This window comes from Dunckerocampus dactyliophorus, chromosome 12, assembly GCF_027744805.1.
Source record: "Dunckerocampus dactyliophorus isolate RoL2022-P2 chromosome 12, RoL_Ddac_1.1, whole genome shotgun sequence".
NCBI classification, from domain to species: Eukaryota; Metazoa; Chordata; class Actinopteri; order Syngnathiformes; family Syngnathidae; genus Dunckerocampus; species Dunckerocampus dactyliophorus.
The window spans coordinates 15426495-15444757 of NC_072830.1; the positions used below are offsets into that span (position 1 = coordinate 15426495).

At 38.8% G+C, this 18263-nt stretch overlaps 1 protein-coding gene across 4 annotated transcripts; it reads left to right on the forward strand.

Annotated features, from left to right (window-relative positions):
* On the forward strand, positions 1-18045 carry dixdc1a (DIX domain containing 1a). 4 transcript variants are annotated; one of them, XM_054795280.1, is made up of 15 exons: positions 1-589; positions 6198-6355; positions 6418-6563; positions 7744-7833; positions 8034-8087; positions 8182-8232; positions 10151-10255; positions 10365-10418; positions 10514-10615; positions 10867-10929; positions 14320-14481; positions 14579-14645; positions 14743-14851; positions 17273-17381; positions 17646-18045. In XM_054795280.1, exons 1-15 carry the CDS (start codon positions 567-569, stop codon positions 17727-17729), a joined length of 1377 nt encoding a protein of 458 aa, XP_054651255.1. In that variant the 5' UTR covers positions 1-566; the 3' UTR covers positions 17730-18045. The 4 variants fall into 4 exon arrangements, with proteins under 4 accessions (XP_054651255.1, XP_054651256.1, XP_054651258.1 ...); XM_054795281.1 differs by having other exon boundaries at positions 10517-10615; XM_054795283.1 differs by having other exon boundaries at positions 10517-10600; positions 17646-18044.
* The last annotated feature ends 218 nt before the right edge of the window (positions 18046-18263 follow it).

Genomic DNA, 18263 nt, shown 5'->3' on the forward strand with positions numbered 1-18263 from the left:
GGAGGGGGCAAACACACCCACACTGAGCCATGTCTGACATCGTCTCTGCACTCTGAAAAGAAGGAAGGAATAACACAAAGCCAGCACACCACAGTGGAAGAAAAGAGGGTTACGGACGGAGGGAGGCGTGGAGACAATACATGCAAATGAGCTGCAGAATCACAAGAGTAGCATCAGTATTTGTCCACAAGGAAGACAAAAAAACACATTGTGAGAATGGAATGAGAGAGCAGGCAGCCCTCAGTGACTGGTGCCGCTGAACACCAATCTCTCAATATCTTGGCTTCCCTCCTGCAGCTTGGCACCCTCCAGGGAGGGAAGGGTGGAGGGTGGCAGCTTCCAGAGCTTTTTGATTCAAGATCTGTACGGATATGAGAGGATTTGGACCACGCTGGTGCGGCTCTTCTCCCTGACCGAGGCGCCGTGCGTCTGCGACGTGGAGAGTCATCTGCTTTGCTAGCTCCCCTCCCTGTTGTGTGCAGGCTATGGTCCTGACTGAGAAGCAGGGCATCACCCGGATGCGGGGCTCTGACTGCATGGGAGGATAAAACCGTCGCACACGAGCCATGGGCGCCAAACAGATGAAATGGTAAGAATCGGTCTGATCTATTTTCCATTTATCACCGAACGGGCAATGGTTAGAAAGCTGCATCGTGAGCTATCATAGCCTCTTTGTCCTTACTGACTGTGATGTCTCAGTGATCTGTGGTGCATAACAAGACGACAGTGACACACAAAGTGGGAAGTGTATTGTATGCAGTTTACATGCCACTAGGTGTGGGTGTGTCTGTCTGAGTGAGGCAAGATGCTATTGCCTAGCAACCACCGCTCTTGCCTCCATTACTGCCTTTCTCACCCATTTCGAGATGACATACACGTCTGCTCGTGTTGTCTCTGATCGACTGTGACTGACAGTCGACTGTGCAATACACCCCTGAATGTATTCATTTAAGTGTTGTATTTTCCAAAACACATACAAGACAGAAGCATGTTCGGCTACCATGCATTGCATTCATATTTGTTGTAAATTAGATTGGTAGCAATAATTAATAAAATAGAAGTATAGTTTCATTTTTTGTAGCTTTTCTTGGTAGTACAGAATTTGGTGTCTTGTTTATGATAATTGCAAACAAGTCGACAAAAAAGACAAAATCTCTACCTTTGCCTACCATATTTTGTATTATTATGAGTATTGTAATTATTATATACAAATATAATCCAAATTTTACATAGATAGGTAGAGATTGGTGTTGCTTCTTTTCATCTTATTTGCATGTGTCATAACGAACAAAATACTGCCGCCTAGCACCAAGAGAAGCTGCAAAATGCATATTTTTTGTTATTATTATTTTTAAAACTATATTATTATTTGCAAATATAATTTAACTTGATGTCAAAGGATAGGTGAAGTTTTTTAAAATTATTTTTTATTAATGTATTCACAAAAAATGATAATAAATATGATAATACTGTACAAGCAACAAAAGTTACAAAATATAGGTGTATTATTATTAATAATATGATATATTACAACATTTGAAAAAAAATTGAAAAAATGGTTGGTTTTTATTACTTTCTTCAAATTTAGTCAATACAAATGATCATAAAAAATAAAGAGCAGTGTCAAATGAAAGCATTAATTGTGATTAACTAATTACAGTCATATTTAGTGCATTAATCGCATGAATGTAATTTTTCACTTCCAACTTCGCTCTTTCCGTATGCAAGTTGGCTTTATCTGTTTTTTTAGAGCTCCGGATATCACGTGACCAGTTTTGTTTACAGCGCCATGTTGGCAGGCCAGACAGCAGCTAAAATGAATGGCATCAGCATCATCTTCAAGCTTCCTGAATTTACTGATACAGCAGAAAATGTTATAGGTTATACAGAAATGACCCGTATAATGCACCCAATATCTACTGAGTTGGTGAAAACGAAGGACAAAATTCCAGATCTACACTATCTGGACAACTACTCAGGAGACTCTTTGAAAGCCTACAAAATTCTGGATTTGTTATGAGACTTCAGCTGTGGTGTCTACCAGCAAAAGATAGAGTCATCATCACTAGAAAGGGCGGTGTAACCTAGCGCTGACCGTTCTTCATATATGGGAATGCAGCTGAATGCTATTTCCTTCCCATCTTGTCGTTTGTTGTGGCGTCCCGGCATACAGGTGTCTACCATATTTTAAAAGCATACTGCTATCCAGCCTGCCAACATGGATTTCTGTGTTGTGTGATGTCATCTCACTGAGATTTATGCATTGGGCTTCATTTGTTGGGGGTGGAAAACAATGGTCAGTCAGATTGGCTGTCATTGTGTTTAGACTTGTGCAGCATCAGCTCCCATTGTAGTTGGGAGGGCAAGGTGAGGAGCGGTGAGGATTATGTGCGCGTTGTTGGCCCAATGAATGTGAAATTTACATTTCAAAAACGCTTTGATGGCGCCATTGATAAACGTAGAGTGATATGCCTTACTTTGTAAGAAGGAGCTTGCTTGCCACCAAAGCAGCTCAACACATCAACGCTAAGGTTAGCGGTGAAGATGTTAGCAATTTAGCAAGCTATTGCAAAGCTCTTTTACCAAATTGAACTGGAGGAGAAAACACAGCGGATGAGCAAGTCTGCAACCGACACGCTGACAAGTGGATAGCGATGAACTGATAGCGGAAGACGAGGGGTTAACAGAGCACTGCACTGCATCCAGTGACCATTCATAAAAGCAGGACTACAGTGATGACCAAAACCAGCAAGATGTCCGATGGCAAAAGGAAAAACAAAGACTTTGGTGAAGGATTCGCCCAACTGTGTTGCTGTAACCGAAGATTGATTCGATTTTTATTTTCTAACTATTTGGAGATTGGCAAATTAACAATGTCCACCCCTGGAGGTCGAAACTAATGGCTTCAGGCAGCACTTGGGACTTTAAATACATTAAATACATTGGAGTTTAAATGGCCAGGACCGTATGTGTTCAAGTCTGTTAAAAAACATAAATGACTTTATAAAGCCACAATAATGTAATGAATTTAAATGAAAATCTCTTTTTTCGGCAATATTTAAGTGAGATTAAAAAAGAGATTAATTAGATCAATAAATCTAATATCATTATGAATTAACTTTTCAATTTTTTAATCTCTTGACTGCACTGATTTATTAGTGCTAATATATTATTTTTATACAGCTATTTTAACATAGAAAGTGTTGCTTTAATATTTATTATTATTATTTGCAGTAGTATATTTTTCGTAGCATCATTAAAGTGCACAAAAAACAAATATTCACAAACATACATTTACTTTACATAAAAAAACAACAACACAAAAACAAAACAAAATGAAAATAAATTTAATAAAAATAAAAAACGGTCACACTCTACCGTCCATTAAATTCATGTGGACAGATACATGCTAGAGTACTGATGTTAATCTGGTGCTGATCTCATCTAAATCGCAGTGCCTAATCTGACGTTTAACGTGCAAATGTATCCACATTTATGCGCACCTCAGTCGTGTCAGCAGCAGCAGCAGCAGCAGCAGCAGCAAATAGCCATGAGCTAAAACAAAGTTTGTTTACTGAGTGGCTGTAGCCAGCAGGAGCAGACGGTTCGTGATGGAAGGTATCTTAATGGTGTCATCATATCATCAGCTCAGACAAGATTAGGTGGAAGCTGCTGCTCTGATCCCCCCTGGAGAAACACTTGGGGATAATCATCTGATAAGACACTCACTTCATAGTTTTGTGGGGGGTTGGCCAAGAAGTTAGTGTACCTGAGTGTAGCCGGACCATTGATATCTCAGTAAACATGTATCTAAGTCAATTACACATGTATTTATATCTTGCAGTGATTGATTCTAATTCATTTGGCCCAACACTAAAATAGTGTTTCCTTTATTGCATTGCTTTGTTGTTATTACAAACAATTTACAGTCAATTCTTATTGACGTGTTTTATATTAACTAATCCGACTAATAAACCCTACCCAGCATCATCCTATCAGCCTACACACGAAATAGATAACTAGTCACATTTACAGCTGCATTTATCTTATTTCGAGTTTTCTGTAGTCGTTTTTACTCATATATCATATATCACTATATCATATATAGTGAAAATGAAAGGACGCAAGGGCCACTTTGATATTTTATAAAGCAAGATGTTTTGTAGATATGTTAAGAAGTTATATATATTTTAAGAAAAAAAATGCATCTCAGCTTTGTCATACAGGTGAAAAATCCTATTTTGTGAACTTCAGTTTTTTTCCCCCATATTTGCTGTTGTTTTTTTTGTAATTTTCCATAATTCAACTTTCTTCATAATCTTAATCAAAATGTTCTTTTTGTAATATTATGACTTTATCCCCATAATATGTTGACTTTATTCTCATATTATTATGTTTTTTTTTTTTTATAATTTTGAAAAATTTAATAATTCAACTCTATGCTACTAAAATGACATTATTTCTCCTCATAATATTACAAGTTTATTCTCGTAAAATTGCTACTTTTTTTCTCGTTAGAATATGAGGTTTTTCTCTTAATATTTTGACTTTTTTCATGTAAAATTACAACTGTTTTTTGCATTTCTGCTGTTGTTGTTTGTTTTTTAATTTAAAAAATGTTTTAACTTTCTTCTTGTAAATTTTCTTCTCAATATTAGAACTTTATTTCCATAATATTTTGATTTTATTCTCATATCATTCCACAACCTAATAAAAAAATACAACTTTATTAGATGTTTTGTTTGTCTCTCATAAAAATTTTTTTAATTATTTTAAATTTATGCTACTAAATTGACATTATTTTTCCTCATCATATTACAATATTCTTGTAAAATTACCACGTTTTCTTTTTAGATTACAACTTTCTTCTCTTAATATTTTGACTTCATTCAAGGAAAATTAGTGTTGATTTTTGCTGTTGTTCTAATTTTAGTGTTTTTTTAATGTATATTTTTAGAATGTGCCAATTAAAAACCCACTGCAGGCCACAAATGGCCCCCGGGCAGCACTTTGGACACTCTTGTTGTATATTAACAAAAGTATATTGTAAATAGTGCCGCACGGTGGCCTAGTGGTTTGCATGTTGGCCACACAGTCAGGAGGTCCTGGTACTCTGGTTTCCTCCCACATTCCAAAAACAAGCATGTTAGGTTAATTGGAGACTCAAAATTGTCCATAGGTATGAATGTGAGTGTGAATGGTTGTTTGTCTACATGTGCCCTGCGATTGGCTGGCGACCAGTCCAGGGTGTACCCGCCTCTCGCCCGAAGTCAGCTGGGATAGGCTCCAGTATGCCCCCGCGACCCTGATGAGGATAAGCGGCATATAGAAAATGGATGGATGGATATTGCACATTGTGTGGCCTTACTAGTTGCTTCAATTTTATTCATGAGCAGGTGGCTGTGGGAAACACAGGTGATGATATGAAAATGCATATATAGCATCATGATCGCTATGCAGCAGTCACATGGTATCAGTTTGTACTGAAATACGATAAGCCCCCCTTCTAAAAAAATCTCTTCAGCTACAAACTAAATCATGAAACATGTTTTAGCTCACTAATGCAATGCCTCTGGATACTGTGTGCTTTTATCCTACACCACACTTAAGCCCACAGTTTTGTTCCCACTCTCACTGCTTAGCCTCAGGAGAAGCAGAGTTTTTGTGGGGTTTTTTTTTGCTCTTATCTCCCATCACACAGAGTGTTGTTTTCCCACAACGACAGAGTGGGGGGGACCACACATAACACACACACAGGTCATAGGCCACAGTAGCTGCATCTTATTTCTATCAAAACAAAGCAGAGTGAAGATGACAGCATGCCTCATCCTCAGGCTGCTTTAGATGCTCTCCAAGCACACGCGACACAAAGTGCAATAGAACCAGTCATTGCAAACCTCAAGGAGCATTACGGCTTGTGAGGTAGCAAAGTATGTAAAGAATTTCCCGCAGCATGCCTCGCTTAGTGATCATGTTTCAGAAAAACATGTCGATCGCACTGACGATCCCGCAACAGCGTATTTTATTTCAAATGGAAAACGTTTGGACTGTCCCACCCAGATGGGCTTGATTCATAATTTTGTGATCCTTTGAGAGCTGTTAAAACTGATATTAACATTTTATGGCTTTATTTATTGCCATTCATCTGGCAGGAAGTGCAAACAGTCATCGCTGCCTGTGCACGCCATCTGTTTCAGTCTCAGCTCAGCCAGCCCTGCTCACTCCCCCAAAGAGGAGTATGTTGTTACCCGCTCCAGCGACACCCCTGAAGAGGAAACCATACGCGATCAGCCAGAGGACCGCAAGGGCCCCGGCGTTGACACATCTGAGCTGACAGACAGGAACCATGTCACAGGTTGGTTGGGCTTCACATCAAGACTATATGCAATAACAACACACTACTATACTGTATTTCAGAGGAGGTGTCCCTCTGTGGCTTGTGCCCCTCTCTTGGGCACGATGTGAAAGAGGAAGAGAAGTCCTGGGAGGAGCAACTGGACGCCCACCAGGAGCAGCTGGAGAAGGAGATGCAAGAAGCCAGGAGGATGGTGTTCCGCCTTCAGGTACATAAAAAACCTAAATACTAAAAAAAAAAAAAAAAAAAAAAAAGAAAAGAAATCGCAGATGGCCACAACATTAAGTCCACCTACACAGTCTGTTGAAATATACAGTGCTTTACAGTGCCACCCTATTTTTAAAAACTGCCATTTTAACAAAGATAATGTTCAAATTTTGTCATAGTGTTATTAGCATTTACACAATAACAGTAGTTATAGAACAATAACAACACTATTATAATTATACTTCTTTTTGTTGTTACAATGATCAGTTTTTATTATTACATTGATTATAATTTTATTATTATTATTACGTAAATTTTCCAATCATGGACATAAAACACTAGTATTATATTTATTGTTTCATTTTTTATTATTGAATTTGTCATGTTCCGCAGGACAGGAGCGAGCACTTCCTGTCCTGCGCTCTTATTTTGGTGTGCTGCACTTCCTGGTGGGGGGAAGCTGCAGCCTATTATTTTTTAGAATTATTTTGTTATTTTATTTATTGTTATTACTTTAATATTTCAACAATGGACATTCAAAATTCATTTTTTAGGACAATATTACTAATAATATTACGTAATATTTTTTACAACCATGGACATAAAAAACTAATAATATTGCATTATGTGTGCTTTATATGCTGTTTTTCACGACACATGCCACTGTCATTCCTTTAAAATGTCCTAAAAATGTCCTGAAAGTGTTTTTTTCTAAACTGGTAAATCAATCCAGTTTCTTCTATTCAGTTATTTGTTGATATTAGTGGTTCAGCTGTATCGGTGGAACACATTATACACAACACAAACATTGAGTCGTGAGGTCACACTTAACACAAATGACGTGAAAATTAAATAAATGCCAGATGAAACACTTTGTTGCGTTCTTGTTACAAAAGGTGACAAGAGGACATGTCTGTCTGTGTTCAACAGTCTACAGTCATGGAAAACATGATTAGACTACTGCTACCCTTGTTTTTTTCAGTTTATTGATCCATTTTAATGCCTGGTACAACTCAAGGTACATTTGTTTGGACAAATAGAATGACGATAACAAATATAGCTCATAAGAGTTGAATTTAAGAGCTGATATCTAGCAACTTCAAACAAGTGTGGTGTAATAATTTTTCCCTGTATTTCTTTTCAGGCTTGATATAATTAGTTCCATGTGTGTTTGTCCACAGGCTTTGCTCCTCAACGGCTCCCTCCCAGAGGAGGACCAAGATGGATCAGTGAGCTTTGGGGACAATCGGGCTAACGCCGAGCAACAGCTGGTACGGTGCCCTCTCGCTGTGTCTCTGCTAACCTGAGAAAGCACACAACAACACTACCGATGTTGCGTGTGAACCCTTGGTCCTTCTGTTGTTTGCGCACATTCATCTGACTGATCTACAAGCTCCTGTCAGTGTCTTCCTATTATAGCTCGGACACCCTCCTTTGTCTAATTGGATGCCTTTTCTGTTTTACTCCGAAGGTTCTAATCCGCAGCCGCCTGGACCAAAGCACGGAAGAAACCCTTGATCTCAAGGTACTTGAAGTTAAATGAGCAAAGCTAAACGATGGTTTTTGATTTAGCAGTGCAACTGAAATGAAACGTTTCTCTTCATTGGTGCTACTCTTAGCGGGAACTCCTGAGACACAAACAAGAGGCACGCCAAATTCAGGCCATCAAGGTCAGTGGACTCTATGGCTACGTCAGTGAAATGGATTCTAGTATAGAGAATAGACTGATCTACCAAACGTGGGGTGTCCAAACGTTTTTCCAGTGTGGCCCACATAGTGAAAAATGAAAGGATGTTAAGAGCCACTCTGATATTATGTAAAGCGACGCATGTAGATATGCTAACATGTTATATATATTTCTTTGTGATATAAATAAAAATTAATATCAACTTTTCGTTATATTATGGCTTTATTGTCATAATATTTTCACTTTTTCCATAATATTGTAACTTTTTTCCCAACCTAATGTGCCAAAAATGGCAACTTTCTTCTCATTAGAATACAACCTTTTTCTCTTAATATTTTGACTTTATTATCATAAAATTAGAGCCATTTTCCATTTCTTCTGGGGTTTTTGTTCAAAATTTTCCAACCATTTCAACTTTCTTCTTGTCAATTTTCTTCTTGTAATTATGACTTTATTCCCATAATATTTTGACTTTATTCCCATAACATTATAACTTTTTCTCCAACCTAATTTTTCAAAAATTACAGCTTTATTTTGTCTTGTTTGCTTCTCATAGTGCCGCACGGTGGCCGAGCGGTTAGCATGTTGGCCACACAATCAGACTCTTCTAAAAGAGATAGTGTTCTGTGGGTGGTGTAGAATTAAGCAGGCCTATTAACTCTTCATAATTAATTAATTAATCACACACTCTGTCCGGGTTGCGTCATACAGCTACAATTTAGCTTTGCATTTCTCCTTTACACTCTCTCCCCAGCGTCTTCCCCTACTTGTTGGTCCCATTAGCAGTGTCACAGTGCCCTCTATTGGTCAAGCATGTAGCAGTATAAATATGGAGTTACTACAAGGCAAAATACATGAAAATATAGACCAGTCAGCTTGCGTTCGTATCTCCGAATGTTCGCAAGTCGGATGTTCGTCAGTAGAGAACCCAGTGTATTCTTGTAAAATTTGATTTTTTTCTTAATATTTTGACTTTATTTTGCTAAGCGTTGAGATGTCGTACTTTGTTCGCCGGTCCTTAAACACGCATCACAGTTGTGTGCCGCAAAGCAAAGGTGAAACAAAACAAATTTTTTCATGGCCGTATAGCTCGCAGATTTTCGCCAATGCCTGGTGGGTCTGAATGTATATGTGAAACAAAAAAAAAAGTTGCATTTGCTTGTCATTTCACAGACACACCTAATGTAAGCATTGGTCTTTCCATTCACATGCACACATAACGTAATAACCTGTCCCGTCCATTCACAATTACACGCCCATTCACCATACAATACCTGTCTGTCCATTTACAGACACACATAATGTTAACATATGTTGGTCTATTCATGTACGCACACAACATTGTGTAAAAATTGGTCAATCTATTCACTCACCCTGACAAAATAAAGATTTGTCTGTTATTTGTATACAAACATAATGGCAACTTCTACATGTTTATTCTTGTACACACATAATGTAAATAAATGCCCATTCAAAGACACACATAATGAAGGCACGTGTCTGTATCTCACATACGGTACATAGGCGTCATATGTACACAAAAACACGCACATCTGTCTATACACATGCTGTACATACCATACACTACATACATACACACACAATGGGAATATCGGGATAGCTATGGTGCAGGCAGGACGTTGCCAACATAACTATAAATAAAATGTAAAAAAAAAACAATTTCTCTGCAACGCTTATGGGCCGTTATTATTTTTTGGTGCAAATCCAAATGCTAGATGATGGAAATACTAGACCAGGTGCCCATTCTAGTGCTCTTTTTCATCAAATGTAGATTTTGGAAAAGAGAAAAAAAAACATGCACTGAGGGTGGTGGATTCTGTATATACCTGTATGCTGAATTCCTGCGGACATCCTTTTGACATGACTCTCTGGCTCATTAGGATGCTCTGCAGCAGCGCCTGTCTGTGCAGGAGGATGCGGTGCTGCAGCTCAAGCAGGAGCTACTGAGGAGCAACATGGCCAAAGATCAGCTTGAAGGGGAAAATGTAAGTGTGATGAATTTTTACTCCAAGCGTGTGTTTGACTTATGAACCCCATAATCGTGGCACTGCACCAACACAATGCCTGATACACGTTATCTACTGGACTTTGCAGGGGGTGCTCAAAGACAAGCTGAGTGAGCGGAACAAATTGCTCAGCGAATATGAGGTATCGTCTCCACGTGTTTACACTGTATAATGCAATCTTCAGGTACATGCATTGTGTACTGTAGATGTGAATCTTCCCTTCTGTTGTTGCCATAGCAGCAACTTGGGAGGAAGGACAGAATGATGCAGCAGCAAAAGCTCGATGAGGCTCAGCACAATGCACACGAAGTTAGCCATGGCCGGGTAAGGAAAAAAAATGTATGTATTTATTTATGATTAACACTTACATGTACCAGCCACAACATTAGGTACAGTCCAATAAGTACAAAGTCTGTTTATACAGCCTGGATGCTGTACTGATAATAATGCTACATTTTACAAAGCCAGAAATACTGTATACTGCTCTGCCGCAACACCATATGTAATAATCATGGCAAAAGGAACGCTTCTTAAGTGTCATACTGAAAAGATGAAAAATGACTCATCCAGCATCATGATATGTCTTTCAGTCATTCCGGAGTGAGGGTGGTGTTTACAGTAGCTCTCCTCCAGCATTCCAGCACAGTGCACCCGTGAGTACATTTTATTTGTATTCTTAATTTATACCAGCATTAGCAGGAAAATGCATAATAATTAGAGATGCTGAATATTGGCTTTCTACATATACAGTATATATATACAGTCAAACCTGTCTTAGCGGCCACCTTTATAGAACGGCCACGTGCCTATAGCAGCCACTGAAAAATCCCCCGCAGCAAATTTACATGTTATAGACCCTGTGTATAGCAGTCACCTGTCTAACGCGGCCAGCGGCCACCCATTTTGTCTCCCTTGGTCAATATCTGACCGCATATAGCGGCCAAATTACCAACTCAAGTAGAAGCTTCATGCACGACAAAGTTTTGTTTTTCAATCAATGAAGCCGTCGTGTGTAGACTTTAATTACTGAGTCCTAGCTCAGTCACAATCATTCACAAGATCCACACAAACTGTCAGTTGTTCCACATAAAAAGCCGTCTTCTTTTGAGCTTGCTATTTCCTTGTCAAACATGTAACTTTAAGAGCATTTGCACCAAAACATTACCGCAAAGTAGGCTGGGAACAGGACATGCTCCTAGCGACTCTACAATACAATACAATACTGCATGCACACTAAAACCATGCTAGCATGCATGCTATCGTATGTTTTTAAAAAGCAGCGGGAGCAAAACTGAGTTCGGTTTTACTTAATTGAAGTATTTTAGAATGTATTCACGTTATTTTTCATCAATCCTCATCCACAGATCCATCAAAGTCCTCATCTTCTGTATTTGACACAAAAAAAGCCGTCTTCTTTTCCGTTCGCTACTAGTCTGTTAACTTGTCAGTGTTATTCAGCTCCAAAGCAAAGAAGGAAACTTCTCCTGGTGCTTCTGCCAACTTTATTTACTGAACGCGGCCACCAGACAGCAGCTCAGAACACACACACATCTCTCAGCATCGTCTCTCCTTCCTGCTTGCCCACAAGGCAAAGGTTAAACAAGCCCCACTACATAGCTGTCCAGCCAATGCCTGTAAGAAATGACACCGTTTATTTCCTGGTGTGCACTGGTCAACACTGTAATGCCGCTTGTTGTGGGGAAGGAGAGACTCATGTCGCCGATGCACTTTAATGGCTTTATTAACAGCGGAGAACACTGCAGGACTTTACATCCACGCCAACATAAACACACTTCCCAAAACTCTCTCGAAACTCACAGCTAGCACTGAGCCTCCCTTATCTGCTCGGGACGCCCACCGTCACTTCCCGTCACTTCCTGATGAACTGAAGCTGTAATGACACTCTGCCGTATAAAAAGTAAAATATTAAAAACAAGCGTAAGACATTACTAGCACAGCTTTGTTCTGTGGGTCGTGGATAATAACAAGCCTAGTAGTGCTGTACAACTTTTATCCGCAGTCCCACAGTGCCCTCTCCTGGTCAACATTATTATTATTTTTTCCCCTTTTTTAATTTTTTTTTCCTCTACTGGTCAACATTCAAACTGGACGCCAACCTGTCTATAGAGGCCACCTGTCTATAGCAGCCATTTTTGCAGACTCCCTCTAGTGGCCGCTATAGACAAGTTTGACTGTATATATATATATATATATATATATATATATATATACTGTACATATACATATACACACAGTATATTGATATCTGGTATTGTCCTGCACAGGGGTGTCCAAGCAAGGGCCATGTAGTGAAAAATGAATGAAAGAATGCGACTTTTCCATTTCGATATTTTGTAAAGCAACACATGTACATATGCTAAGAAGTTATATATATTTCAAAAAAATCTTGAAACATTCTTCTCTGCTTTGTGATATAGGTGAAAAAGCGTATTATTAGTACAAACTTCGGTCTCTTTTTTTCCCATTTTTGCCATTCTTTCTTAAATATTTGTACATTTTCTTTTTGTAATATTATAACTTTATTCTCATAATATTTTGACTTCATTTCCATAATATTCTAACTTTTTCTCCAACCTGATTTTCCAAAGATTTCAACTTTATTGTGTTTTGTTTGTTTGTCATAATATGACTTTTTTTCTATGATTTTTTTCTTTAATATTATGCCATTGTCAATATTCTCATTATGTTATGAGTTTATTCTTGTAAAATTTTTACTTTTTTTCAATTTTTTGCAGTTTTTTTTTTAATTTCCAGCTATTTCAACTTGTGTCTTGTAAATATTGTTCTCTTTATTATTATTATTATTATTATTATTATTATTATTATTATTATTATTATTATTATTATTACTTATTCCCATAATATTTTGACTTTACTCTCATAACATAATCATTTTTTCTCCAACTTAATTTTCCAAAATGTGCAACTTTATTCATTGTTTTGTTGTTTTTATCTTTTTTTTTTTATTTCAACAATGTGCTACTAAAGTTATTTGTTTTTCTTCATAATATTATGTTGGTAAAATTGCAACTTTTTCCTCTTAATATTTTTAATTTATTCTTGTAAAATTACTGCAGATTTTAAAATTTTTGCAGTGTTTAAAAAAAAAAAAAATTATTATTATATTTTTTGAATGGGCCACGGGCCGCAAATGGCCCCTGGTCCAGCACTTTATTACCAGTACTGATACAGGCATCAGCACTTCCCTCAAACTAATACCAGGCCACATCTCGCAATGAATGGACGCTGAGCTAGGAAGCTTTGTTGCTCTGTGTAGCACTGCGCACTTGGGTTGTCACGAGAAACCCAACTCACGAGATGAGACGATGCACGAGATTAGATCCACAAGAACAAGACGAGACGGGATTTTAACAATATATTTGAAGAAAGTACGATGAAAAAAAATCGTCTTTGCAATCATCTTTCTTCCTCCTAATTCCTACTACATTGCCTTGCATTGCTCCTCACGAGGCTGCCTTGCCGCACCGCTGTGTGTGTGTGCTCGCGGCCCCGCCTCCCCCCACAGAGACAAAGTGACTGTATGACTGGCAAGAGATCTCACTTTGTTTGTCTATGGAGCGCTGTTGTTTTATGAGGCGTCTAGGTGCTGAATCAATGAACAGAGTGAACGCTCCTCCTGCCCCTTTTGCAAGAGACGAGGAAAACAGACACACATGCACATGGCAATATATGGACGCTGTCAAAATTATGAAGTTCATTTTCATTTATTGTTTGATTAATGAAATTATTTATTATCGCGAGACATTTTTTTCTGAACGAGAAATCTTGTCAAGTTTTATCTTGCGACATCTTGGGACACAACTACTGCACGCCGATATCAGTATCGGCCGATATAATCCATTTCTAAGTCAGTAATATCAGTCTGCCTATAGTATCGGACATCCCTAATAATAATATAATGTGTTGCATGATAGTGATAAAAATGCTCAGTTTTGACTGACGCTTGAGCATGTTATGATCAACAGCGACAGAAACTGTCATCATTATGCTAAATGTCACAGGGAGAGGAGCTACAGTTGGTGAGGGAGGCCCTGCGTAGTTTGAGGGACAGCTTCTCAGGCCACGACCCCCAGCATCACACCCTGGACACCTTGGAGCAGGGTGTGTCCAGTCTCATGGACCGCCTGCACACAATGGACTCCCAGCGACGACAGAACAGAGGGGTACATTAATACAAAGGCTGTAGCGAGCACACACGTGTTGAAGCACACACGGAATGACATTTGAGTGCTAATTGTTGATAATGGCTTCTTCTTCCAGGAGGAGTTCAAATCACCAGGTCGCAGAGCCAACTCTACAGATCGGGACTCATGGCCACCGAGTTCAAGTGAGTCCCTCCCAACCTTTTTCTCTGCCATATAGGACAATGCTGTCCGTGATGCTGCCTTTAGCGTTTGTTTATTTCTTTTGTAAATTATTTCCAGAAATGGCACACTCCCACAGCAGCCCTGGCCTGGATGCCTCCGTGTCCACTAAAGTGCTTTACTTCACTGATCGCTCGCTCACACCGTTTCTGATCAACATCCCCAAAAGGCAAGCTTAGTTTTCTGCAACAAATTGTTTGGTCGTATATTTATCAGTATTTGTGTGTAGAACATGTTCACAAGGGCCGCTTGGTGTCCTAGTGGTTAGCATGTTGGCCTTACAGTCAGGAGATTGAAGGTTGGAATCTCCATTTTTGTGGCATTTGTATGTCCTCCTCGTGCGTACGTGGGCTTTTTTTTGAGTACTCTGGCTTCCTTCCGCATTCTAAAAACATGCATTGGAGACTCTAAGTCAGGGGTGTCTATACTTTTTCCATCAAGGGCCGCATACTTAAAAATTAAAAAACTCAGGCGCCCACTTTTATATTTATAAAATTTTTTAAAAACAATGTTATATATCTATTTGTGCCACATGCCGTAAATGACCCCCGGGCCGCACTTTGGACACCCCTGCTCAAAATTGTCCATAGGTGTGAATGTAACACCTATGTGTTTTTTAAAAATCTGTCCTGCGATTGGCTGGTGACCAGAGTGTGTAGCTGCCTCACAGATAGTTAGCAGAGCTCCAGTATTTATTTTAAGATGTGTAGCAAAGCCTGTTTTTTTTAAACTGTCCTTCGTGAAATGGTGAGTTTATACTAGAGGTGCCCAAAGTGCAGCTCGGGGGCCTTTTTTGCCCGTGGCTGTTTTTTTTATTGGCCGGTAACGCATTCTAAAAATGTTATTTTTAATCTAATAAGAAAACTAAGAAAACAAAAACAGCAAAAATGGAAAAGTCAGCAGTAATTTTAACAAGAATAAGGTAAAAAATATTTGAAAAAAAAGTTGCAATCTAATGAGAAAAAATCATAATTTCATGAGAACATCGTCGTAATATTATGCAGGAAAATAAAGTCATTTTAGTAGCATGAAGTTGAATTATTAAAGAAGGACAGTTTTTTTTTAAGTCGTAATATTATGAAAAACAAACAAATCAATAAAAAGTTGTAATTTTTGAAAAATTAGGTTGCGGAAAATAAAGTCAAACTATTAGGGAAATAAAATCATAATTATGAGAAGAAAATTTACAATCAGAAAGTTGAAATAGTTGGAAATTTAAAACAAACAACAGCAGCAGAAATGAAAAAAAAAACAGCCGTAATTTTACGCGAGAAAATATTAACAGAAAAAAATGGTATTCTAAGGAGAAAAAAAGTCACAATTTGATGAGAATAAACTCGTAATATTATGAGTATAATATTGAAAATAATCACGTATATAATGTTAAAAAAAACCTTTTTATAGTTGTAAAATAAATAAATACATTTAATACATTTTGTGAAAATAAAATATTACGAGAAGAAAATTTGCGAAGATGTATGAAGAAAGTTCAAATAGTTGGAAAATGTAAAAAAACAAAAATGGGGAAAAGACTATTAATACGCTTTTCCACCTTTATAACAAAGCTGAGGGGTGTTTTTTCTTGAAATATATATAACTTCTTAGAATAGCTGCTTGTGTTGCTTTACAAAATATCAAATTGGCCCTTGCATTCATTCATTTTTCAGTATGTGGCCCTCAATGGAAAAAATTTGGACACCCCTGGTTTATGCACAAGGCAGAAGCAGTATCAAGTCAAAGAGGAAGTCTTGATCCCAGTAAACGGTATTACTTATCCCAATAAAAATCATTAAAAGTTATCAACACATTTGTGTAAGACCATAATTATGCACCTTTTAAACATCCATCCATCCATTTTCTATACCGCTTCTTCCTCATTAGGGTCGCGGGGGCATGCTGGAGCCTATCCCAGCTGACTTCAGGCGACAGGCGGGGTACACCCTGGACTGGTCACCAGCCAATGGCAGGGCACATATAGACAAACAACCATTCACACTCACATTCATACCTATGGACAATTTAGAGTCGCCAATTAACCTCGCCTGCATGTTTTTGGAATGTGGGAGGAAGCCGGAGTACCCGGAGAAAACCCACACACACACGGGGAGAACATGCAAACTCCACACAGAAATGCCAGGGGCGAATCGAACCCAGGTCTTCCCGATCTCCATGCTGTTACTGTGTTGGCCAACGTGCTAACCACTAGACCACCGTGTGGCCCACCTTATAAACAATAACCATGAAATTATACTATGATATACACTGGACTGTTAGAAATCGAAATAATTAAAATAAGGAAAAAAAAGAAACTATAAAAAGGAGAGAACAACTGTGATATAAAAACAATAAAACACTTTCTTTGCACTCCGTTTTTGGTTTAGCATACTTTTTGAAGACCGGTGCAGTTAATCCTTTGATGCTGGTTCATATCGGCCATTCGCAGCCATCTTTTCTGTCTGGATCTGTGACTCAGATATGGATATTTAGTGACTCCACGGCTTAAATATGCGCCCTAGAAGAACTTGATGCCTGCATGGGTTCATGCATGCATAAGTGTGCACAAATCATGACTGGCGGCGTGCTCCTGCAGGTTAGGCGAAGTGACACTGCAAGACTTCAAGGCCGCTGTGGACAGACAAGGCAGCTTCAGATACCACTTCAAAGCTCTCGACCCGGAGTTTGGCACCGTCAAGGAGGAGGTAGGCGTCGGGAGTGACATGAGAGCCACGACACGCTTTCCACATCATCTTCAGCAAATATGAAACACGGCAGCAATAGTGTCATATGCTAATAATAGCTCAGCCTGCACGCAAGCTTCAAAACACCGCAGGACTCGTCTCCCTTTCCGGAGAATTTGATAACACTGAGCCGTCATCTTTGGTTTCTTTCATGGACCTTTGTGAATTATATATGTGGCTTTTTTTCTTGGATCTGTAAATGCTGGCTATGGGTTATATCTGCAGGTATTCCAGGATGGAGCCGTGGTGCCTGGCTGGGAAGGGAAGATTGTAGCGTGGGTGGAAGAGGACCATGGAGAGAGGAGGTAGAGGACAACATTTAAAACAATAAAACCCCTCAGTTGTGTCTACTGGACCAGGACTTGACTGGAAACACTTGGGACCAATGGACTGAAATAAACGCTTGAATGTTTCGTGTCACGGAATGCTCGTTAGACAGTTCACACCTCATAAACATCAAGTCTGTTAATTAGCTTAAAGAAATAACAGCGCTAAAGATAATGGATGGATGTTCACTGCCATTTTCCAGGTTCACGATTGCCAAATAGTGATGTTTGCCATCAACTTCAAGCAATGTCTAAATAAAAATGAATTATTGCATGGATCACGTTGCTGTCTGTCATTCCGGAGATGTATGGTAATGGCAGGGCCCAGCAGCTCCGCCATTACCCCTCCATTAATGTTGTTAGTGTCCTTTTTGGGATTCAGACGCATTTTCAGGGGCGCCTCACACGCACGCACACACAGCACAACACGGTGGGACAGCAGTTCACAATATCATTTACGCTTTGGAAGTTTATTTGTTTGAGTCCCTGCAGTTCAGTTTCACATCAACTGACCTTA

Excerpts from the sequence above, each read along its gene's own strand:
- dixdc1a (XM_054795280.1), top strand. The coding sequence starts at position 567 with ATGGGCGCCAAACAGATGAAATG. Across the intron at positions 8,233-10,150 it reads GCCAAATTCAGGCCATCAAG|GATGCTCTGCAGCAGCGCCT; the intron begins GTCAGTGGACTC and ends CTGGCTCATTAG. Across the intron at positions 10,419-10,513 it reads AATTGCTCAGCGAATATGAG|CAGCAACTTGGGAGGAAGGA; the intron begins GTATCGTCTCCA and ends TTGTTGCCATAG.